This window comes from Rhinatrema bivittatum, chromosome 1 (assembly GCF_901001135.1).
Source record: "Rhinatrema bivittatum chromosome 1, aRhiBiv1.1, whole genome shotgun sequence".
NCBI lineage: Eukaryota > Metazoa > Chordata > Amphibia > Gymnophiona > Rhinatrematidae > Rhinatrema > Rhinatrema bivittatum.
The window spans coordinates 547,991,801-548,016,470 of NC_042615.1; the positions used below are offsets into that span (position 1 = coordinate 547,991,801).

The following is a 24,670-nucleotide window of genomic DNA, read 5'->3' on the forward strand; positions in this document are numbered from 1 at the left end:
CTACAGAGGTTGACATTGCTCTTACTGAATGAGCTTTTACTTGCCCTTGGAGAGGAAGGCCTGCTTTTTCATAGCAAAACTGTATGCAATCTGCTAACCAGTTGGATAGAGTATGTTTTCCCACTGCTTTACCCGGTTTGTTTGGGTCATAAGAGACAAAAAGTTGATTGGATTTCCTGTGGACTGCAGTGTGGTTTAAGTAGAAAGATAGTGCACGCTTACAGTCCAAGGTGTGTAAGGCTGTTTCTCCTTGGTGAGAATGAGACCTTGGAAAGAATGTGGGTAAAACTATGGATTGGTTCAAGTGGAATTCCGTAACTACCTTGGGGAGGAATTTTGGATGAGTACAGAGAACCACTCTGTCATGTAGTTTGCCAGTTGTTTTCCTAGCTCTTTTTGGAGTAGGTCCTGTTGAAAGGGAGGGCAGTATTTGAATGAGTTAGATTCATTTGCGCACGTCATGTTTCTGGACTGTAAATGTGATTTGCATTGTATAAGGAAGTGGTCAGACCAGGGGACTGGGTTGGCTGAGATGGATGTATCCGAAGTAGTGATTGCTGAAAATCAGGTCCAAGGTGTGACCGGCTCTATGAGTGGGGGTGTTCACATGTTTCAGATTAAAGCTGGAAAGCATGTCTAATAGTGTTTGGCAGCTTTGTGTTTTGGGGTTGCTGTCCGTGTGGAGATTGAAATCTCCAAGTATTATAGTAGGTTTTTTCGTGTTGATGTTAGTTATTAGGTATTCTAGGAGTGGTGATATTTCATTTTCAAGGAGATTTGGAGGGCAGTAGACAAGGCATACCTGTAGGTGATCAGAGTCAAAGAGAGCAACTTCGTATTTATTTGGTAGGTTGTTAGGGGTCAGTTTCATGTGGAGATTCTTTTTTATTTATTTATCAGTAGTAGTCCGCCTCCTCTTCTGGACTTTCGAGGGATAGAGAATAAGTCATAGCTGTTGTTGGCTATTTGATTCATAAGGACTTGGTCTGTGTTTTTGAACCAGGTTTCTGTTATCGCTATGAAGTCGGGCTTTTTTTCTTGGATTAGGTCGTTTATTAGAAAGTATTTTTTGGTTATTGATTGGGCGTTTATTAGGAAGAAGGTCAAGTAGAGAAGGCTTTTTATGTTCTTCTTCAGTGGTATGTTGATGAGATGGTTGAGTTTTCTCAGAGGAGTGGTCATGGTTAGGCTGGTCAGTGAATTTGAGGTCGGTTACCTTCTGCGTTGTTGAGTTCGAATTGTTTAGCCTTGGCCTACTTGGGTGCTGTGACCACAGACTGGGTTGAGCAGAGAAGTAGGTGAGTTAGTTGCTGATGGGCAGCGTTAAGGGGCTGCACAAAGGGGCAGGCTTTGTCGCGCCCCTTCGGCGCGCGATGCCTGGAGATCTCGCCGGGATTTAAATCCCCTCCTTGTCGCGTCTCAGATGACATCAGCGGCGGAGCGACGTGATCGGGTTCGGCAGGCGGACACTGGCTTAATAGATGGTCTTGCCACTATCATTTTTTTTTTTTTTTTTTTACAATTGAGTGCAATAAATTTAGAAATATCACATGCCAACACAACAAAATATCACCACTACAAAGCCAGCAGTATAGTATTAACAATTAAAGCTTCAAGTATGAAGAACAGTCAAACTAACAACGTTTATTCAACCGTCAAATAAAAATGACATTCTTTGGACACCAAGCCAATGAAAAATGTTTTCAGAAACCACATACAGAAATTTTCATTTTATAAATACAATGTAGGACTTTTGAAAGGAGAAAGTTATGCCAACTGGTCCCAAAGGAACATTATAAACTACATATACAATTACTGGAAAGCAGCTATGGTAAGAAAGTGCTTATCCAATGAGAACATGAACCATGACTAAAACCATTTTATAAATATAGCTGGTACCTTATAATGGCACCATTTTTAAAAGTTGCTGTGTTGTAATGATCCATCTTGTTACACCAGATACAAGATAGTTCCACTTCATTGGAATAAATGCTCTATTGCCTCAGAAAAAGTAATCCATTTCTCTGTTAAAATAAACATTTTTGGCTTAAGTTAATCAGAAACTGAAGTAATATTTCCAGAAATGTTGCCAAAGTTTCCAATTTTACATATCACAAAAACACCCCATTTGGAAGTTTCCATTCCCATTACCCCCTTCCCTGTTCAGAAACACAAGGTACAATCCATAAAAACAAATTAAAATGCATTTCTATATTGCTTGAAAAAACTGAGGCAAAGTCAAATTCAATCTTGTCAACAGTTTTAAAACCGCTTATTTTTCCCTTTCTACTTCTAACTGTATAAAAATCAATGGGGGAAATAACCTTGTGTCATTAGGTAGGACTATATCCCACTGTACATATACAATTGCTCTGCCTTACAAGTTCTTCTTATTCAGGTCTGAGCATTGTACAAAATATAGGATTAGAAATTAGAAATGGACACTAATGAATATACCAAGAAATGTGTAGAGCTCATGCATGTAGGCACACAGGAACATACTTTAAGTGTCAAAATGTCATCAGTGCTTTCTGGAGGAATTTTAGGCATCTGCTAGAATAAACTACAGATGGACAATATTAAATAGTTTCAGAATAGATCTGGTTTCTAAATGTGGTTCAAATCAGCTTTATCAAACAGCTGAATCATGCTAGCTGATCAATGAGGCAGTGATGATAAAGCGATGGCAGTGTTTCTATATTCATTCTCCTGTCAAGTGCAAGTCAGAGTGCTATACCTGTCTCATATCCTGTTTATTATTTACCATAATGCCCCTCTTTACACTTCCTGCTTTCCTTAACCAAGATGCTTAGGACTTTTCACAGCAATGGCTTTAAAGAATATTTTTTACATAAATGTATATTTTAGGTTCTGTAAGGCACCTTAATTTCATATACACTATCATAGCAATACAGTAATAATGCCAGAGATTTATGCACAAACATTTACATAGCAAGTAGTTTACAGATTTGGCTACAATCACCAATTTTACATCAACTTAAATTTTAAAAGCCTCCCCATGTACTAATTTAAAGAGTAATTTTAAATGCGTTCAAGTATACCTTGTATTGACCAAAGGTTGGAAAGTTGGCATCAGTTTTACATATATAGCATCAAATTGTTTAAATAATTTGTGTAAAACAGTTAGTTTTAAATTGTCATTTCCAAAGTTATCCACAAGAAATACAATATATCCAGTCACTGGTTTTCTAAAACTAATATCCTTATTTAATTTTGACCATAACCAGTTTCAACTATCACTGAAAATCAGTCATACAATAAATAGCACAACACAAATGTATTGTTACAACAAAAAGACCTCAACATGTGCCAATCAGCTGGAATATGGTACAGTAAATCCACATAACCAGTACTGAGAACAGGGAACAGTAACAGTTTTGTTCTGATTTGATGAAAAAACATTAAACATGAAATATTTTCAAACATTTCCACTGTTAAAATTTCTTAAATTCACAAGGTGGGAATAAAGAGAACATAGAGCACAGAACGAAAGGATTCCAAAATGTGTATAATTATACTACTGAACAGCATGAGATTCATGTTAAACTGCAGAATATGAGAGTATTTGATGCAAACAGGAAAAAAAATTAATGAGAATCACAAAAATAGTTCTGGTCAATGGCCATTCATTATTTTGGTGTCTCTGTTGAAAAAATTGTCATCTTTGAGCTTTCTGAAATCTGGAAAATCCAGGCGTTTCTTGGCCTCTTCAATGTCACTATGAATGGCTGAAATAAGTGAATCTGCATGATTTAAAAAAAAAAAAAAAAAAGCATTTTGGTAATCATTGCAATAGTTTCTCTCTCAAGTTTCTCTTTTAATAATAATAAAAAACAGCTACGAAAAATATTACTGACTGCACAACATTCCAAGTCATTTTTTCACAACATATATACCAGGAAATACTCTCTTACAGTGTATATACCAGGATTCTTTTAGTTCTTTTTAAAAAAAATTAGCCTTAAAACAATTTAGGGCAGTACTACTACTAAAAAAAAAAATATATATTCAGTAAGAACTGCTATAACCATTTTTTCCTACAGCATGCCACTGCAGGAAAAAATACAAAGTGGAAATGAGTGACTGAGTTGAGTGGAACTGACCAAGCAACCTGAATACTCAGTCTCCCTTCTGCTGCTTGTTATTCTGATCATGCCCATGGATATAAATTGAGGATTACTTCAAAGGCAAACTTTTTCTTCAAAGATCTAGAGTAGTAGTTCCAAAATCTAGTCTTTGAAAAACTCCCAAAAGTCAGGTCTTTAGGATATCCACAACAAATATTTATGATATATATTTCAAAGGATTTGCTCTAAAAAGGTTAATGTACTTATTTGGTAACCCTGAAAACCAGATCCAAGAGAGCAGGATTTGGGAACCACTGGTCTAGAGAATTCATACCTACCTCTATTTTTACAGCTTTATAATTCCACCCCCCTACCCCCAACGGCATACCCAACCTAGAAATACACTTTATAAACTGAGGGCAAGAAGGAAGCACCTTCCACTCTATGCCTTTTATGCAGAAGTGGCTGCTGTTTTTCCTTATTCCCTGGAAATTAAGCACTTTTTCACCACTTGCTGAAGCCCTACCAGTCCCAGACTGAATCCAAGTCTCATCTGCCACAGTATTACTGTCATGTCACAAGACCAGCCCTAGTGTATTTGTTTTAAATACAGAACACCCTGGAGCTATTGATATAAAAAAAAGATGGAAAGACATGTAAAAGAAAGCAAGTCTTAGTTTAATATTCCATTTCTAAGCTGCTAAAAGTCCTTCTTCTGATAAAATGAATATTACATGAAAAATAGCCCCTTATCTGAAAAACTAAATTAGCTTCTATAATACATTAACAAATTAAAACGTATCCACAAAACATCTGATTTACACACCTAAAGAATCAAAACTCTTTTCTGGTCTGATATAGCCAACAATGATGACACTAAGTGTTTCTCCATAAAAATCTTCTTTGAAAGGGTGAATAATGTGCGTTTCCTAAAAGAAAAAAAAAAAAAAAAAAAAAGAATAACTATTTCAAGTCAAAGGGATCTCTAACATGAATAAGATTAGATTTAGCACATGCATACAAAGTATGAACAACTGTAGCACACATTACAAAATATTCTGAATGTGGTCTTCAAACTATGTGTTATTTAAATTAAATTACATTTCACATTAGAATTAATCAAAACCTTTCAGCTTTACAACAAAAATGAAACATTTTATATACCATACTCTGGCTACCTCAAACGAATGAACTCTGCTTTGGATTATCTGGCTGGTTAATCCAGTTTTATGGCTTAACATTATCTTAAATTTGAACAGTTTAGGGATTGAATAATCAGTAAAGTTCTAAGTTGATTACAGTGAGTCAATCCTTATGAACAGTTTTGGAAGCATCCTGATTGATTAAACCACACTAGAAGACAATGCCATAAAATGTATATCAAAGTCATACATCCAGAAATTAAAAAAAAAATTCCTATTGATCAATGATCACAGATACGTTGTCTTGCAAAATGGGAGATTTGTGAGGGAGGTATCGCCTTTATAGAGCTTTCTCTCTTTATAAATCTTTATCTTATTATTATTACACTATCTGCTTTTTACTGATTTATGCAATATTACTGTGATGCTGTTTGCCTTTATTGATATTCATTGTGATACTTTTTTACCTTGGCTGATTTTTATTATATTTTACAATATTCAGTAAACCAAATATTTGCTTGTACAAGTTTGTGTTGCGTGTTCTATGACATAATATATCCTCACTCAGCCCACGGTTTACATTGGGAAATCGCCTGATTGATGTGAAAGGCCAAACTGACCTTTGGGAGAAAGGATGGCACTGGTTGAAAGACCACTGCGTTAGATGAAATTAGCAAGAAGGGGTCCCAACAAGAGAGGGCCTGAAGTTCTGAGACCCACCATGCAGAACGAATTGCTATCAAAAAAAGTCATCTTCAACGATAAGTCCTTCAAAGAGGTTTTATTTAAGGGCTTGAAGGAGAATTCCATTAGAGCTCTTAAAACCAAGATTACAGTCCCACGGGGGTGGGAACAATGGGTCGGAAGAGCAGCCATAGCCTTTTCACACCCCTCAAGAAGCGGGACACATCCCAATGAGCGGCAGAGGAACCCCTCTGTGGTCCCCTGGTAACATGCAATAGCTGCCACCTGCACCTTTAAGCATTGAGCTAGGCCTTTATCAAGTTCGCCCTGCAAAAACACCAAGATCCAGGAAACTGTAGCCCGCCAAGAGGACTAACCTTGCACGACAGAATTATTCAAACAGACGCAGATGTAAGCCAAAAAGGTAACCATTTCCAGGCCTTCAAACAAAAATGGAGATCACCATGAAAGAATACCTCTCTTTACAGAGCAGTCTCTGCTCAAGTGCCAGACCATAAGAGAAAATGGAGCCAGATCGTCCATGACTATGGGCCCATCAACCAAAAGGCCTTGTGCCTTTGAGAATCGCACAGGCTGGGCCACCTGGAACCGAAGATGATCCCCATACCAAGGCCTGTGCGGCCTAACTGGCATGACTAGAAATAAATGGTAGTGCTCCAACTCTATCATAGCAGCCTGCCTATGAGTGCCCACAGAGGGAAAATATAGAGAAGCTCCCCCTCTGGCCATGGCTATACCAGAGCATCGAGCCCTGCTCCCGTTGACTGAAGAAACGAACCACCTTCACGTTCCGCTGGATCACCATCAGATCCAGCTGCCAATGACCTCATTTGTGACAAATCATGTAAAAGGCATCCATGCTCAACTCCTATTCCCAGAGATCTAAACAGATTTGGCTAAGGAAATTGGCCTGAACATTATCCTGAGCCACGATATGAGCTGATGACAGCAGGGTGAGTTTCCCCTTCACCCAAGGGAAGAGAAGGGATGTTTCCAGCAAGACCCTGTGGCTCCTGGTTCCCCCTTACAATTTACATATGCCATCATCGTGGCATTGTCAGAGGACCTGAACGGCTCTCCCCTGAATTAGTAGGAGGAAATTAAGGAGGGCTAGGTGAATTGTCTGCATCTCCATCTGATTGATGGACCATGAGGCCTCCCTTCTGGGGACCAACTCCCCCTGGGCCACCTGAGTCTGACAATAAGCCCCTCAGGTGGAGAAGCTCACGTCTGTGGTGACCAGGATCCAAGCCAGCATAGCTAGGCTGACTACCCTCAGCAACTTGAAGATATCCAACTACCACAGCAGCCTAAGAAGAGCTGAATCCCATAATCCTGCATCTGTGGGGCCCAACAAGCCAGAAGCAATGCCTGGAGTGGCCACATGTGAGCCCCCAGCACTTGCAACAAATCCAAAGTCACCACCATCAGCCTGAGTGCCTGCAGATAATCCCAAACTGTGGGGATGGCAAGCTCAGGAATTCCTGCCTATCTTGCACACCCATTTGTCAGAACACTTGGCCCTCCCGTGTGTTGGACCATGCCCGAAGTACTCCAAACCACTTGAGTTACTCGCACCGCCTACTCATGAGACTGTCCAAATTAGCCAATCATCGAGATTCAAGTGGACCATGATTCCCTTGGACCGCAGGGCTATCACCACTACAACCATCACCTTGGTGAAGACCCACAGTGCAGTTACAAGACCGAATGGTAAGACCTGAAACTGGACGTGTACCCGTAGCACACAGAGATATCACTGATCTTCATCTGAATGGGAATATGCAAATGGAGGCCTCCAACAGTTTCAGTGACCATAGGAACTCCCCATGTCAAACCATGGCCACAATGGACCACAATGTCGCCATGTGAAATCGTGGGACTCAGACAACAGTTTATCCCTTTGAGATCCTGGATAGGACAAAAAGTCCCATCCTTCTTGGAGACCACAAAGTAAATGGAGTACTGTCCCTTGCCCCTCTCTGCTGGGGGGAGGGGGGGGCCCTCACAGACCACTCACTACTTGACTGAAGCCACACAAAGGAAAACCATGAAGGCATCCCAAACGGGACAATGTAGATCCAGGCTGTAACAGAGACGGATAATCTCCAAAACCCACCAATCGACCGTTATACGGGTCTAATCTCTGTAAAAACTGTAGGCGGCCTCCTAACAGCATCAAGAGCGAGTGAACCCATGGAACCTCATAAGGAGGCTCTACTAGCCCCTGAGGCGGAAGCGGAGTCCCGTCTCTGCCTCCTGGGGCCTGAAAATGTAGCAGAAGCAGCCCCAAAAGACTATCTGGCCGATACAACCGCAAAGCTCAAAACTGTCCACAAAGGCTCAACCCTTATCCCTTGGCAGATGCTGGGATTTGGGGTCTCAGATTCTTAACCAACTGGTTAAGAGTAGCTGACCCTTAAAGGGCAACTTTCCCAAATGCATCTTAGACCAGGAGTCCACTGCCCAATTGTGCAACCATAGGAGGCGATGTACCCAGACTGACAGGGCCACTGACCTGGCAGAGCTAAACAATAAGTCATACTGTGCTTCCGCCAGGAAGAATGCAGCAGACTCCATCTTGGCCACCTCCTCACTCTCAGGAAGCTATTGTATCCAGCAAAGGAGAGCTTGGATCACCATGGCTGAGCAAACAGATTGGCACTGCTGTGGTTGAGGCAAAAAAACAAGTTTTGGAGAAGCAGATCCATCGTTCTTTCCTGGGGATTCTTATGCACCCCCCCCACCCCACCCACACACACCAGAATAGTGGTTCTCCTGGTCACTGCTGTGACCAATGCATCAACCACCAGAACCTGAAAAAATTTCTGCAACACAGTAGGTGAAAGGGATATAGCCAGTGTAGAAAACTGTCTCCCTTTCAAGGTCTTTCTCAGGGGACTCCCATTCCACTAACACCATCTCCTCCACCTCATGGAATTGAAATCTTATCTTTGCCCTTAATAACCGAGTCCCATACCAGGATCTCCTTTGGCTTGGACTCCTCCAACCTGAGACGCACAACCACCTGTTTAATCAAGGCACCTATTTCATCCCTGTGAAACAAACAGATGTCTGAATCCTCTTCTGGGTTGGAGGGATAGCCCCCTCCTCAACCAAACTGTCTGCATCTCCCATGAAGGTCCTCCCATGAGGGCTCTGGCACCTCAGTTGCTGGTCACGCCCTCTTGGAAGGAGCTGACGGTGAAGGAATTTGAACCAAGGCCCTCCGATGCACTAGAGGATTTTAGACAGTGCTGGGGAGGAGCCGGCTGTCGTGGTACATGTGGGCACCAACGACATAGGAAAATGTGGGAGGGAGGTTCTGGAAGCCAAATTTAGGCTCTTAGGTAGAAAGCTTAAATCCAGAACCTCCAGGGTAGCATTCTCTGAAATGCTCCCTGTTCCACGCGCAGGTCATCAGAGGCAGGCAGAGCTCCGGAGTCTCAATGCGTGGATGAGACGATGGTGCAAGGAAGAGGGATTCAGTTTTGTTAGGAACTGGGGAACCTTTTGGGGAAGGGGGAAGTCTCTTCCGAAGGGATGGGCTCCACCTTAACCAGGGTGGAACCAGACTGCTGGCGCTAACCTTTAAAAAGGAGATTGCTCTAGTTTAAAAGCTGCTCTAAGGGGAAAGCCGACAGTCGCTCAGCAGCGCATGGTTCGGAGAGAGGTATCTTCAAAAGATACTAATGATGCATTAGAATTAGGGCATCCCGATAGTGAAGTTCCAATAATTAGAAAAATAGTCCAAGTGCCTGTAACTAAAAACTCACCTGAGCTAAAAAATTCTAACTTATCCCTATCAATTAAAAAGCAGAATGAAAATACAAACAAAAACAAACTTTGAAATGTCTGTATGCTAATGCCAGAAGTCTAAGAAGTAAGATGGGAGAATTAGAATGTATAGCAGTGAATGATGACAGACTTAATTGGCAACTCAGAGACATGGTGGAAAGAGGATAGCCAATGGGACAGTGCTATACCGGGGTACAAATTATATCGCAATGACAGAGAGGAGCACCCGGGAGGAGGTGTGGCGCTTTATGTCCGGGATGGCATAGAGTCCAACAGGATAAACATCCTGCATGAGACTAAATACAAAATTGAATCTTTATGGGTAGAAATCCCTTGTGTGTCAGGGAAGACTATAGTGATAGGGGTATACTACCGCCCACCTGGCCAAGATGGTGAGATGGACAGTGAAATGGTAAGAGAAATTAGGGAAGCTAACCAAATAATGGGAGACTTCAATTACCCCAATATTGACTGGGTAAAAGTATCATCGGGACATGCTAGAGAGATAACGTTCTTGGATGGAATAAATGATAGCTTTATGGAGCAATTGGTTCAGGAACCGACGAGAGAGGGAGCAATTTTAGATCTAATTCTCAGTGGTGCACAGGACTTGGTGAGAGAGGTAACGGTGGTGGGGCCGCTTGGCAATAGTGATCATAATATGATCAAATTTGATTTAATGACTGGAAGAGGAACAGTGTGCAAATCCAAGGCTCTCGTGCTAAACTTTCAAAAGGGAAACTTTGATAAAATGAGAAAAATTGTTAGAAAAAAAACTGAAAGGAGCAGCTACAAAAGTAAAAAATGTCCAAGAGGCATGGTCATTGTTAAAAAATACCATTCTAGAAGCACAGTCTAGATGTATTCCATGCATTAAGAAAGGTGGAAAGACGGCAAAATGATTACCGGCATGGTTAAAAGGGGAGGTGAAAGAAGCTATTTTAGCCAAAAGATCTTCATTCAAAAACTAGAAGAAGGAACCAACAGAAGAAAATAGGATAAAGCATAAACGTTGGCAAGTTAAATGTAAGACACTGATAAGACAGGCTAAGAGAGAATTTGAAAAGAAGTTGGCAGTAGAGGCAAAAACTCACAGTAAAATCTTTTTTAAATATATCCGAAGCAGAAAGCCTGTGAGGGAGTCAGTTGGACCGTTAGATGATCAAGGGGTTAAAGGGGCACTTAGAGAAGATAAGGCCATCGTGGAAAGATCAAATGATTTCTTTGCTTCGGTGTTTACTGAAGAGGATGTTGGGGAGGTACCCGTAATGGAGAAGGTTTTCATGGGTAATGATTCAGATGGACTGAATCAAATCACGGTAAACCTAGAAGATGTGGTAGGCCTGATTGACAAACTGAAGAGTAGTAAATCACCTGGACCGGATGGTATACACCCCAGAGTTCTGAAGGAACTAAAAAATGAAATTTCAGACCTATTAGTAAAAATTTGTAACCTATCATTAAAATCATCCATTGTACCTGAAGACTGGAGTATAGCAAATGTAACCCCAATATTTAAAAAGGGCTCCAGGGGCGATCCGGGAAACTACAGACCGGTTAGCCTGACTTCAGTGCCAGGAAAAATAGTGGAAATTGTTCTAAACATCAAAATCACAGAACATATAGAAAGACATGGTTTAATGGAACAAAGTCAGCATGGCTTTACCCAAGGCAAGTCTTGCCTCACAAATCTGCTTCACTTTTTTGAAGGAGTTAATAAACATGTGGATAAAGGTGAACCGGTAGATGTAGTACACTTGGATTTTCAGAAGGCATTTGACAAAGTTCCTCATGAGAGGCTTCTAGGAAAAGTAAAAAGTCATGGGATAGGTGGCGATGTCCTTTTGTGGATTACAAACTGGCTAAAAGACAGGAAACAGAGTAGGATTAAATGGACAATTTTCTCAGTGGAAGGGAGTGGACAGTGGAGTGCCTCAGGGATCTGTATTGGGACCCTTACTTTTCAATATATTTATAAATGATCTGGAAAGAAATACGACGAGTGAGATAATCAAATTTGCAGATGACACAAAATTGTTCAGAGTAGTTAAATCACAAGCAGATTGTGATAAATTGCAGGAAGACCTTATGAGACTGGAAAATTGGGCATCCAAATGGCAGATGAAATTTAATCTGGATAAGTGCAAGGTGATGTATATAGGGAAAAATAACCCATGCTATAATTACACAATGTTGGGTTCCATATTAGGTGCTACAACCCAAGAAAGATCTAGGCGTCATAGTGGATAACACATTGAAATCGTCGGTTCAGTGTGCTGCGGCAGTCAAAAAAGCAAACAGAATGCTGGGAATTATTAGAAAGGGAATGTGAATAAAACAGAAAATGTCATAATCCCTCTGTATCGCTCCATGGTGAGACCGCACCTTGAATGCTGTGTACAATTCTGGTCGCTGCATCTCAAAAAAGATATAATTGCGATGGAGAAAGTACAGAGAAGGGCTACCAAAATGATAAGGGGAATGGAACAGCTCCCCTATGAGGAAAGACTAAAGAGGTTAGGACTTTTCAGCTTGGAGAAGAGAGGGCTGAGGGGGGATATGATAGAGATGTTTAAAATTATGAGAGGTCTAAAACGGGTAGATGTGAATCGGTTATTTACTCTTTCGGATAATAGAAAGACTAGGGGGCACTCCATGAAGTTAGCATGGGGCACATTTAAAACTAATCGGAGAAAGTTCTTTTTTACTCAACGCACAATTAAACTCTGTAATTTGTTGCCAGAGGATGTGGTTAGTGCAGTTAGTATAGCTGTGTTTAAAAAAGGATTGGATAAGTTCTTGGAGGAGAAGTCCATTACCTGCTATTAAGTTCACTTAGAGAATAGCCACTGCCATTAGCAATGGTAACATGGAATAGACTTAGTTTTTGGGTACTTGCCAGGTTCTTATGGCCTGGATTGGCCACTGTTGGAAACAGGATGCTGGGCTTGATGGACCCTTGTTCTGACCCAGTATGGCATTTTCTTATGTGCTTATCCGTTGGAGCCCTAGACCCCGAATTCCTGTTTCTGAGAAGTTCTCTCACCCGACAGGGTGTATGTAACTATCTATTTGGCATTAAGGAGAAACTATTACTTACCTGATAGTTTCTTTTCCTCTAAGGATGGCAGGCTAATCCACACCAGTGGGTTATGTACATCTACCAGCAGATGGAGAGAAAACAAAAGCTGACGTCACAGACATATAGTCCCGCCCTGACATTGACCCACTGGTATTCTCTTGAAAAGCCAAACTGTAGACAAACTGGTTATACAAGAACATGATTATTAACAGTGAACAAAATCCAGGGCCTTTTGGATTTTCCCATCAGCTGCTCCTCAAAACTTCAGATGCCAACTTGGGAGGCCACATCTTCCTAGGATACAATAGGTGCATTGGTGGTTGACACCTGGACAGTTGGAAACTTGATGCAATTCCCAGGATTACACTAAAGATGAGCAGGAACACTTTGGGGGATTCAAGGTTGCTTCCACAATACCTCTGGCTCCCTGCACTGATAGACTGATGCAAGCTCTTCTTAGCATTACGCGATTCACAACACTAGAGCTCAGATTTCAGAACTGAAAAGGCTGAATCCTTCATTCTCTTCTGGAGGGAAGGGACAAATGACAATCTGTCCTCTTGGACCTGCCTGCTGATGCAGATCTTGAATCCCTTGATTTGATACCGATGAGCCATGATATCAGTAAGGAAAAACAAAGAAATGGATGCCACAAGATAGTCCTTTTCAACGTTTAATCAAGGAGACGTAAAATTCTTATAAACATGCCCGACTCTGGCCGAGTTTCGCCACCAATAACAGATAAGAGCTCTTATCTGTTATTGAGAGGAGACGAATCGCTACGAGAAACGCGCGATTGACAGATACACATTTGATCTTATTTGGACCACCATCTGAATACTGCTCTGTGACCAACAAGCCCCTGAGGCAGCCACCATTGGTGGCGAAACTCGGCCAGAGTCGGGCATGTTTATAAGAATTTTACGTCTCCTTGATTAAACGTTGAAAAGGACTATCTTGTGGCATCCATTTCTTTGTTTTTCCATGATATCAGGTCAGGAATGATGCCCCTAGGGCACTGATGGCTAACTTATGACACGCGTGTCAGAGGTGACACGCCGAGACTTTTTGCTGACACGCGCAGCTTTTTGTGGACTATCGGGAATTTTTTTTTTTAATCGGCTGCGCCGACCCTTTATAACTAGTTTTTTATCATCCCCCCAATGCCTCTGGGCGCAGCGACAGGCAGATCGGCAAGGCCAAGAAAAAGATTGCGTTTAAACGCACTGATGCTCCTCCTCCTTCCTGCCTGTGCGTCCCCGGAAGTAAACGTTGCCGGAGCCGCGTGGGCAGGAAGGAGGGGAAGCATCAGCGCGTGCAGAAGTGGAGCAGCACTTGCGTTTATGGGCAGCCGTGAATCTCAAGTCACAGCGGCCTGAGAAGAGGAGGAGGCCCGGTAGCAGGGCCACCGCAGAGCCCATCCTGCGGCGACCCGCGAAGAGGAGGCCCAGAGGTGAGAGAGAGGCTGAGGGTCTGTAGAGGTGTGTGTATGTGCGTGTATGAGATGAGTTGAGAGATTGTGTGTGAGAGTGAGGACCTGAATGTTTGCAGAGACAGCATGTGAGAGCCTCTGTGTGTGAGAGAGACAGCATGTGACAGTGAGAGCCTGTGTGTATGAATGATTGTATGAGAGAGCATGTGACAGTGAGAGCCTGTGTGTGTGTGTGTGTGTGTGTGAGAGAGAGAAATGCATGTGAGAATGAGAACCTGTGTGTTTGAGGGAAGAAGATGGAGAGAAAAGAAACAGAAAAAAAGACAATATAAAAGGAATTGGCAAAAAAAATAAGAAAGGGAAGGTGGGAAAAAAAAGCCTGTGACCAACCAATTAGAAAACGAAGATCAAACAGCAAAGGTAAAAAACAAAATAAATTACTTTTTAGTTATTGGCACATGTAATCTTTGGGAATGTGCAAGAATAGCACTTTCTCTATGCGGATCTCACAATGTACGAGATCAACATGGAGAAAGTGGAAGCCCACGGGGCCTGCACAGAGGAGGCAGCAGAATGGGCTTCAGTGTCAGTAGCAGCAATCGGCACCTCCCCAATAGCCATGCGGCAGCAGTGACAGTGGCAGCAGAGGAATGAGAGAGGTTCTGAGGTTGCTGGCAAAAGAGAGGGGGGTCTGCCTTTAGTGTGTGCATGTGAATGAATGGGACTCTGCATGGGGGTGTATGTGTGTGAATGCATAGGTGCCTGCCTGGGTGTGTGTGTTTGTGTGTATGTGAGGGAGCCAGTGAGTGTGAGAGCATGAGTGTGTATGAGAAAATCCAGGGGAGTAAGAGTTTGTGTGTATGTGGGGGGGGGGTGGGGGTGGAGGTGGAGAAAGTGTTTTAATTGAAGATTTAGCCAATGAAATTCAGCAACAAAAAAGTCACTAAGCAGGTAAGGTAAAGAATTATTTGTTTTTGCTTTATTAATAAATACAGAACATATATTAAAATTATTATTTTGTTATTAATATTAGAGCTACAAATATCACAAAATTATGGATTTTTCTAGAAGTGACACACCACCCGAGTTATGCTCGGTTTTTTAATGAATTTTGACACACTGAGCGCAAAAGGTTGGCCATCACTGCCCTAGGGGGTCAGTCACACATGGTAGGATTCTCTCAAACATCATGGTCAGCACTCAGGGAAAAGGGGGGGGGGGGGCAGAAGAAAATCAGTGAGATTAAAGTTTCACCCACGGGGTACTTGTCAAAGCCACTGGTCTTTTTCTCCTTTAAGGGCATTGGATGAAAAATCCGTGAGGCGAAATCAAATGACTCAATATCTGAAAATAAAACTGTAACCACTGCTGCCTCAATGCTGGTAGTATTACATAGCTGCCAAAAATTAAGAAATTTAGAAATCACAAAAGAGCTACTTAGGTAAGTAAAGAGAGACAAAACAAGACCTCAGGGTCTTGCAAAAAAAAAAAAAAAAAAAAAGATTCCTGCTCTTTCAGGAAGCAGACGTTTCCCTAAAAGAAGGGGAAAAGAAAGGATTGCTATCTGTGGGCTTTGAGGAAAGACTAGAGTGAAGGGGACCCTCCATTGACACGTGACAGTGTAGACAATCAAATTTCTGTGCTGGGCCCCATCTGATATCACCCATGTGTGCAGGCTGCCATCCCACTTATTTTCTGAGCGCAGGGAAAAATACTGAGTATTCAAAAATGTTTCAAGATTACTGCACAAACATGGCCTGTATGGGAGGATAGCAAGAAAAAAGCCAATATTGAAGAAACGGTGTAAGGCGCGGCATGGTGTTTGCAAAGAAGCACAGAGGGGACACTGCAAGCATGTGGGCTAAGTGATATGTGTGGCTATAGGCAGTGGAATGGGTTGGGCCACTGGGGCCATGGCCCTACCAACTTTTTATCCCATATTGCACTGACAACTAGGGCTCTTGGGGAGGCAGGGATAAAGTTTGGTTTATTTGGCCTCTGATCATAAAGGTGTCCCGTTACCCCTGTGTGTGGCATAAAATAAACAGCACATCACCATACTAAGACCATTCTTACAGTAAAACCTGGTGGTGGCAGCATTATGATGTGGGAATGCTTTGCAGAAGGGACAAAGAAGCCTGTGAATATTAAGGGAAAGATAGATGGTGTTAAGTATAGGCAGATGCTGGAAGAAAACCTATTCCAGTCTGCCATAGACTTGGAACTGGTGAAAAGATTCCCCTTTCACCAGGACAATGATTTTAAGCATAAAACTAAAGTAACATCACAGTGGCTCTGCAAAAAGAAAGTGAAAGTTCTTGAGTGGCCAGGGTAACAGCTTGAAGACTGCAGTCCAATGATCCCAGCCAACATAAAAGAACTTAAGCTCTTCTGCTACATATGGGCAAAAACTGCACTATCCTGCTATGCAAAGTTGGTAGAAACTTATCCTAAATGAGCCATAGCTGCTAATGCTGTAAAAAGGGGCTTCCAACAAATATTGAGTTGAGTTGATGGTTTTTCATATTTTTTTTGGAATATGTCAATAATTTTCTTTCACATGAAAGCATACAATATGTTGTGTAGATCAGTGAAACAAAATTCCTACTTTAATGCATTTGATTTGTAGTTTTTAGACAGCAGAATGTGAAAAATATACAACAGTGCGAAGACACAAGGCTCTGTAGTTTTGGGGCTAAACATGTAGTTTGTACTGGTCATGTATACTACCAGATAAGAAGTCAAATGTTGCCTTATGAAAAATGCTTACTACCAAAAATGCAATGTAAAATCTGTTTGCTATTTTTTTATAGTATTCTCTGAACACAACCCTACTGAATAGCTAAGAAAAAGAAACACCATAACTCATGTTTCTGTCAGAGATAAGTAGCTATAATACTCAAATATCCTCTTAAACAACAATGCTTTCTGTAGGAAGTAAAATTAAGTTTTTTGGAATAATATTGCAGTGAGAACAGGTTTATTAGAATTAACTAATTGAGAATAAACAATATACCAACACAATGAATCAAAAGTTATTCTGAGGTTTAGTACTTACCATTGATTTCTTAACATTCTTATAGTATGGATTCCAACCAATGCTCATAACCATCTTGTGTACATCTCCATTTGCAACACAGCCCCAGCCATAGTATATGCCAGTAGTTAAATCAGAAGGAAGACTATCAACTACATTTTCAGGAAAATTGGCTGTGAAATTTAAACCAAAAAATAAATTATTATGGATTTGCTCGGTTGTATTTCAAGTCTCATTAAGAAAAACGATCATTTGTTTACTACTTGGTTAATACATTTCCCATAAGTAACTTCTCCAAGCAAGTAATTCAATATTCACTTTTGCTGCTAAGCTGCAGATTAAGAGGGATTGGGCGTGAAAGGCAGGAGGGAAAGTAAAAAAAAGTCAAAACAAAGAAAAAATAAAAAAAAATAAAAAATGTAATAAAATACAAAAAGCCATAAAGGCTTTTCCCTCTGGTTCTTAGGTTTTCTAGAACAACTTTCTGTCTCAATTTTACATAAGCATTTTATTTTTCCTAGTCAGGGGAGAAATATTACTAAAGGTGGTAATTCATTTTTAGATTTTCTTTACACTAAAATTCGGTAAGAATGCCTTACATGCCTGATGGTGCATCCTTCATGTGTAGACAATTTACACAAAATGTCTAGCTATGGAAAATTACATGTGTAGAATCCTGCAGACAGGAAAACATGCAGGATGATTATAGAAATAAGGAAATTTTGTGTTTCATTTCCTGGCTGCAGAATTTAATGCACATAAACTGTCATGCACACATGCAAAAAGGAGTTTGAAAAGAACAGAAGGAGGAGCTGCCAACAGAAGCATACCCCCTAATACCCCAAATGGGAGCTGCAGGACATTCCCCTACACTACTCCTCATACGTGTTCAAAATCCCCAGCAGAACCCAGACTGGCCACTGTCTGAGACAGAATGTTGGGCTTGATGGAACTTCTCAATATGCCATATCTTACATTCTTAGGCCCAAACTTTAGAGAAAAATGCAATCCAATATAATGATGTTCTCTACCTGCTGAGTTAATCATCAGTGGACAGAATGGGTAAAGTAAAAATCAGAAGGGTCTGGGAGATGAGGTAGATGAGAGGAAAGTGATGGTAGGGAAGGTCCAAGAGTCCTTTGAAAACAGCTGCTGGAAATAAAAATATGCCTTTGGAACTACTGTGCACTCCGTGGAGCACATATTTTTAATCTTGTTCAGACAGACAAATTATGGTTTGGAGTTTCTGGACTTTTATAAATCAAATACATGCTGATAAGTTTTAAAGCAGAAATACTGCTTTTTTCTGAAAATATTCTATTTATCAGACACTCCCCGAGGATTACAAAATTGCTTACCTGTAACATATTTTGAGAACAGAAAGATATATATAGTCAGCCATGTGTGGGTGTTGACAGCACTGATATGAACAGATTTCAGATTTCTATAAAAACCTTGGTTTCCAGGGCAAATGTTCCCAGGCTTACAATATAGCTAATATGACCAATTACCTAAGGACAGAAGGGTGGGAATATATAGCTGATTATCCTGTTATCCATGGGAAACACCTGTTACTGATAAGCAGCTTTCTCTTAGGACAAACTGGATTTAATCAACCATACCTTGGATTCATGTTAAGGGCTGCCTTTCAAAAAAAAAAAAAGTGGAACAAGACTGCCACAGGGGAGAGGAAGCAATGTTTTGTGAGCAAAACTGTTCAGTAGTAGTGGATTTTAAAAAGTATGCGTATACATACCAAACCTTTCCCCAACTTCCATTATAGACAAAATCTCTCATGCATCTTAATTGGCGATATCCTGAAAATCTGACCTGTTGGCAGCCTCGAGGGCAGGGAACTTTTCAAAGGGTCTTCTGCAGGTAAAAGTGTTTTGCACGCAGAAATGGCCTTTTACAAGGTTACCATGCTATTTATCAATGAAGGTATAAGCATAGTACCATCGATCACAAATACAAAAATATATAAATGGGACCTCAATTTGATAAAAATATATTTATTAAATTATCAAATATATCTACAAAACATTTTTATTATACAAAAAAAAACACAACATCAACCCACATTTACCTAAAAATCCCCCACATTCCTAAATACACCATATCCCTACTAGGATCCTAGTTTCAACAACTAATGGTCATCTTCTTCAGGGAATACTCTGATTTTTTATTGTAATAAACTATTATCATTAGAAATGTGTTAGAAATTGTTCAGTTTTAATGGGTGCATGGGGGTGAGAGAAAGAGAGACATGGAGAAAATGTGTCTGTCTCGCACACACACAAGCTCCCTCTGTCTCTCACCAAGTACATTTTATTTGTGTTTGTATGTGTGTGTATGTACACCCCCAGTCCACGACAATATCAGGGTGACAAGTATGGAGAGCAGAGGATTTTTAAAATCCTTAGTTTTAATTAATTAGTGGGTGTTATTTGATGTCTACTGTTTTTGAAATATTTCATCGGTTTAGGAAATTTTTAAAAATTTGTATAGGAGCTTCTAATTATTGAATATTATTCTATTCATTGGCTGTTTTGACATTTATATTTTTTAGCATAGTTTTACTATTCTGATTTACATTTCTTGATTGATTTATTTTGAGGAATAGTGATTTTCTGCTTTTTCATTTTGTACTGCATATAGAATCTGGCTTGTAGTTTCCAGTTCAGTTTTTGTCGGCATGTGTATATTAGAGTATGAGAAAGAGAGACTGAGGAAGTGTGTGTGAGAGAGATAAAAGAAGCATCTGTCTGTCACACACACACACACACGCTTCCTGTGTGATGTGTGTGCGTGTGCACATGCGTGCCCAGTCTATGACAATCTTAGGATGACATATGGAGAGCAGGAGATTTTTAAAATCCTTATTAGCTTTAATTATTGGGTGTTATTTGATGTGCTGCTGTTTTGAAATATTTTATCAATATATAGGAAATTTTGAAATTATATATTGGGGATGTGCCAAAGGCTGCCCCGAGTACCAAATACTTTAGGTACGCCACTGGGTAGAGGTAAACTGATTTGAGAACTCAAGACTAATTTTGTGAATCTTATCATGGAAGTAATCAACCATAGTCTGGGCAGAATGTGAGAGCGATGAAGGAAGTTTGAGGAGGGAATTGAATATGGCAAAGACATGGTTGTAATGATGTTTCAAGGGAACCTCTGTGGAGACAGATAATTTGGTGGTGGTGAAGAAGCAGAAAGATAATAGCAATATACGATTGAACTGATCAGATCTGTGGAAATAGCCAAGCCTGTTAGAATGCTGAAGTATGTGTAAGGTCAGTATCACATTTCACTTTTGCCTTCTAGATTCAACTTACAAAAAAATCAAATGACTTTCAAAAATGCAGTATTAACACATGAGATCGAAAAGAATGTGTATTTTTAAGCCATCTTATTCATGCTCCATCATGGGTATAAAAGGAGAGATCCTCTAGGAGGATTTTCTGTTATTAATTACCATCAACTATTCTGAATAAATCATTTTTCATGTGACAAACATTTTGATTTTAAAGGCCATTGGTAGAAATACATAAAACGTTTAAAAGAATTGCCATTTCAAGTCAGATGAAGTATTTTGTTTTGGCGAGTGATGAATACATTCTATCAAGGTCATTGGTTCCCAGATGGATGATAACACTGATATTTGAATCTACTTTTTTCTATAGACTATCTGGTTTGTATTTCTACTGCCTAACAAGCTAGAGATAACCTCTACCTAATTGTTTAGTAAATTGTTAGATTTTAGACCTAAGGATCATACTTTTGGTACCAAAGGGCCTCACTTGTGTCTACTATAGATTATAAATAAATGCATGCTTTTTAATTTAAAAAAAAAATACATTTAACAGAAGTACTCAGTTTGAAGTGTCACGTTCTATAATGAGTGAGGGTGCAGTTTTTCACTTGGTCATAAGTACCGACTTACTTGGTTACAGCTCTGTAACATCATGCTCTAGCCATAGTCAGCACATACAAATTTTATCAGTACATCTAGAAATTACAATAAGAGCTGTTGATATGGTGTACCTGAATTTTCAGAATGTGTTTTGTCAAAGTACCTCACGAGACACCACTGAGAAAACTAAAAAGTCATAGGTTAGGAGACAATGTCCTATTGTGGATTGGGAACTGAATGAAAGATAGAAAACAGAGAGTAGAGTAGAATTAAATGATCAATTTTTGCAATTGAGAAAGGCGAATAGTGGTATACTTTGGGGATCTGTACTAAGACCACTGCTTTTCAACATATTTATAAATGACCTGGATATGGGAATGAGTGAGATTATCAAATCTCCAGATGATACAAAATTATTCAAAGTTGTTAAATCACAAGAGGACCATGTGAGACTGGGCATCCAAATAGCAGTTGAAGTTTAATGTGGAATAGTGCAAAGTGATACACATAGGGAAGAGCAACCCAAATAAAAGCTGCATAATGCAAGGATCCGCATTAGGAGTTACCACCCAGGAAGAGAGTCTAGGTGTCATTATTACAAAAGGAATGGAGAATAAAACAGTATATCATAATGCCTCTGTATTGCTTCATGGTGTGACTGCACCTTCAGTGTTGTGTACAATTCTGGTGACTTCATCTGAAAAAAAGAATGCGGAATTAGAAATGGGTGACCAAAATGGTAAAGGGGATGGAATGATTCCCCTAAGAGGAAAGACTCAAGAGGCTAGGGCTCTTCAGCTTGGAGAAGAGATGGACAATGGAAGATAAACAACGAGCGGCATGGAATAATAGTAAACATGAATTGGCTGTTTACTCTTTCAAAATGTAGAAAGACTAGGGGACATACAATGAAGTTACTAGGAAGTATATTTAAAACAAATAGGAAGAGGAACAAGATGGTGGCATAAACTAGCCATGCTCTCAGTGTGCTTTAGAAGTTTCCACCACTTTTTCTTATTTATTTATTCTTATATTGAATTATGCCTTCCAAAAGGAAAGGGACAGTTAAAACTTTTCCCTCGGAGTCCTTATCTATTCTGGGACAACGTTCCGTTGAGTTTGTGGCTCCTGCTTCCTGATGCTGAAATAGGGGGAGAAGAGCCAGTCCTGGCTGGGAAGGAAGTATTATTCAGTCTTCTTGATGATAGTCTACCACTGATTTAAAGTAGCTCCACTCTGGTTGATGTTGTGGTGACACAAACTAATGAGATCACTGGGCATGCCATGATGGTGGGAGCATTGAAGGATGGTGGTGCCAATGCTGTTCCACTGACAACATGGGGATCTTTTGGAACTGCAGCAGAGGGAACAGTGGATCCAACTTGGGGACCTGGAGATGAGTCCAAATCCTTCAGTCATCAACTGATGGCGACAGTTTGTTCCTCAAGAAACTAGAAGTAGTTACACTGGACGCCTTATGGGATCTTATGGCCGAGTTTGGGATTGCATTCTCAGAATGTTCTGTGAAAACGAACTCGATCTTTGAGAATTTGGAATCTTGGATCTCCGACCAAACAACTCAACAAGAATTGCCCAGAAGTATTGTAGCTTTGGAGAACAATGCTAAATATTTAAAATCTGTACATGCTTCCCTTATTCAAGAGCATGGGATTCTCAACAGGAGGGTGAAATTTGTTGAAAATAGACAGACCTTTGAATCTTTGGCTTCTTAATTTTCCTAGGGTTGTGGGTAAACTACCATGAGGATATTTTGTAGAAATATCTATTCACTCAGAATCTGTTCTGTAATACAGTCTTCTTTTTGCCATCTGGATGAGTGAGACAGTCCCTGAGAAAGTTTAGAGTTAACAGCTTTTTTTGGAATCTTCTACCTATGAATCTCAAACAGATTGTGTTAATGTCTTTTCTATCTGAATATGATTTAAATTTTATAATGAAGAATGAGTTTCATCTTGGAAGTCGCGTCAGCTGACCAACTTCGGAGCCAGAGTTGCCTTCTGGCTGCCACTATGGGTGAGACTCCGGGCTGAGGTGCACACCAGGTCAGAGGTTGCATCCATGAGGAAAGATATCGCCGGTTCTAATGTTTCAGTCGTGGTTGCGTCCCTAGAAAGCGACAAGCAGGCACGTGTCACCACGGCGCAGCAGGCAACGATCTGCAGGGACATAGCTGCGACATCAAATGACTGTTTAAGTATGGATTCCTGACGTCTGTCCTGGGCATCCTTGAGTGCAGCTCCTCCTTCGACTGGAATGGTAGTGCACTTTTTTGACAGTGCAGACCATGGCGTCCACTTTGGGGAACCTCAGGAGTTCTTTGGTTGAGGGTTCCAGGGGATATAGGGCTTCTAGGGCCCGTCCTCCTTTGAAACTGGTCTCCGAAGCATTCCATTCCAGGTCAATCAGTTGTTGTACGGCCTGCAGCATTGGGAAATGGCATGAGGCCTGAAGGAGACCGACCAAAACCAAGGTTCGTCTTTGGCTCCGCCGTGGTACTTGTGCCAGGAATGGCCAGCATCTTCAGGCTCAGAGACTCGAGATCTGATAACTCATCTTTGGAGAAGAAACGCATTATGGTTTGGTATGGTTCCGTTCCTGGAGGGATTTTCCCTTCCTCCAGGGAGTCTGGCTCTTCCTCCGAGGTGTCTGTGTCCCCTAAGGGGATGCTTTTATCCGGAGGAGGCACATCTCGGGGAGGCAGAGAGGGGCCTGGAAGGTTTTGGTCTTCTGGTGGAGACTGTGGCTGTGTCACCGGTGGCACAGATTGTGCCTGGACAAAGGTTTGCAGCCCTTTGAAGAATTCTACCCAGGAAAAGGTTCCTGGGTCCATATTGAGCCCAGCGGCATTCCCAGAGGGGCCGAGCTAGGGATAGAGAGGTCCGGGGTACTATCGTTGGCCGGATTCCTCTACTGGCAGAGGGAGGCCTTGCCCCAGTTCCCTCAGAGCCTCTTCGCACTGCAGGCACAGGGCAGAAGCCACTTCGTGTTGCGCAGCTCTTAGGTGGCAGGCTGGGCAGAGGGCTTGACCCTTGGCTTTCTTGGCCAGTGGTGCCATGATTTGTGCGCGTGGAGGCGTTCAAAACTCGTCTATGCGCTTATATGCGTGCGTCGGGAGGGTTAGATATACGCACCGGGTGCGCCGAAGCTGTGCATGCAAGCTGCAGAAGATGTGCATGCAGGCCACTATATGCGCCTAGAGGGATGCGCGCGTTGCTGTGCGCCCAAGTAGTTTATGCGCCCGGCTCGCTGCTGCGCGCACAGCTCAGTTGTGTGGACAATACGGTGATCAAGGCGGGGAAATGGCGCCGACGACCAGGCGGGCAAGATGGTGGCCCCCCGGAGGGTCTCCATATGGGAGGACCCTTGTACCAGATCGGGTCTAGCCCGGATGGGGCTGTTCAACCCGATAGGACAGACGCCGGAGGGCTATCAGAGTCTTGGAGACC

At 41.3% G+C, this 24,670-nt stretch overlaps 1 protein-coding gene across 1 annotated transcript in view; it reads right to left on the minus strand.

Annotated features, from left to right (window-relative positions):
• Positions 1-1,624: 1,624 nt before the first annotated feature.
• Positions 1,625-24,670, minus strand: part of RFK (riboflavin kinase) — a 28,749-nt gene continuing 5,703 nt past the window's right edge. Inside the window, exons 2-4 of the mRNA XM_029616216.1 lie at positions 17,306-17,457; positions 4,915-5,017; positions 1,625-3,764 (exon numbers count right to left, since the gene is read on the minus strand). Coding sequence (XP_029472076.1) covers positions 3,637-3,764; positions 4,915-5,017; positions 17,306-17,457 — 383 coding nt within the window. The 3' untranslated portion in view covers positions 1,625-3,636. The remainder of the gene's footprint in view (positions 3,765-4,914; positions 5,018-17,305; positions 17,458-24,670) is intronic.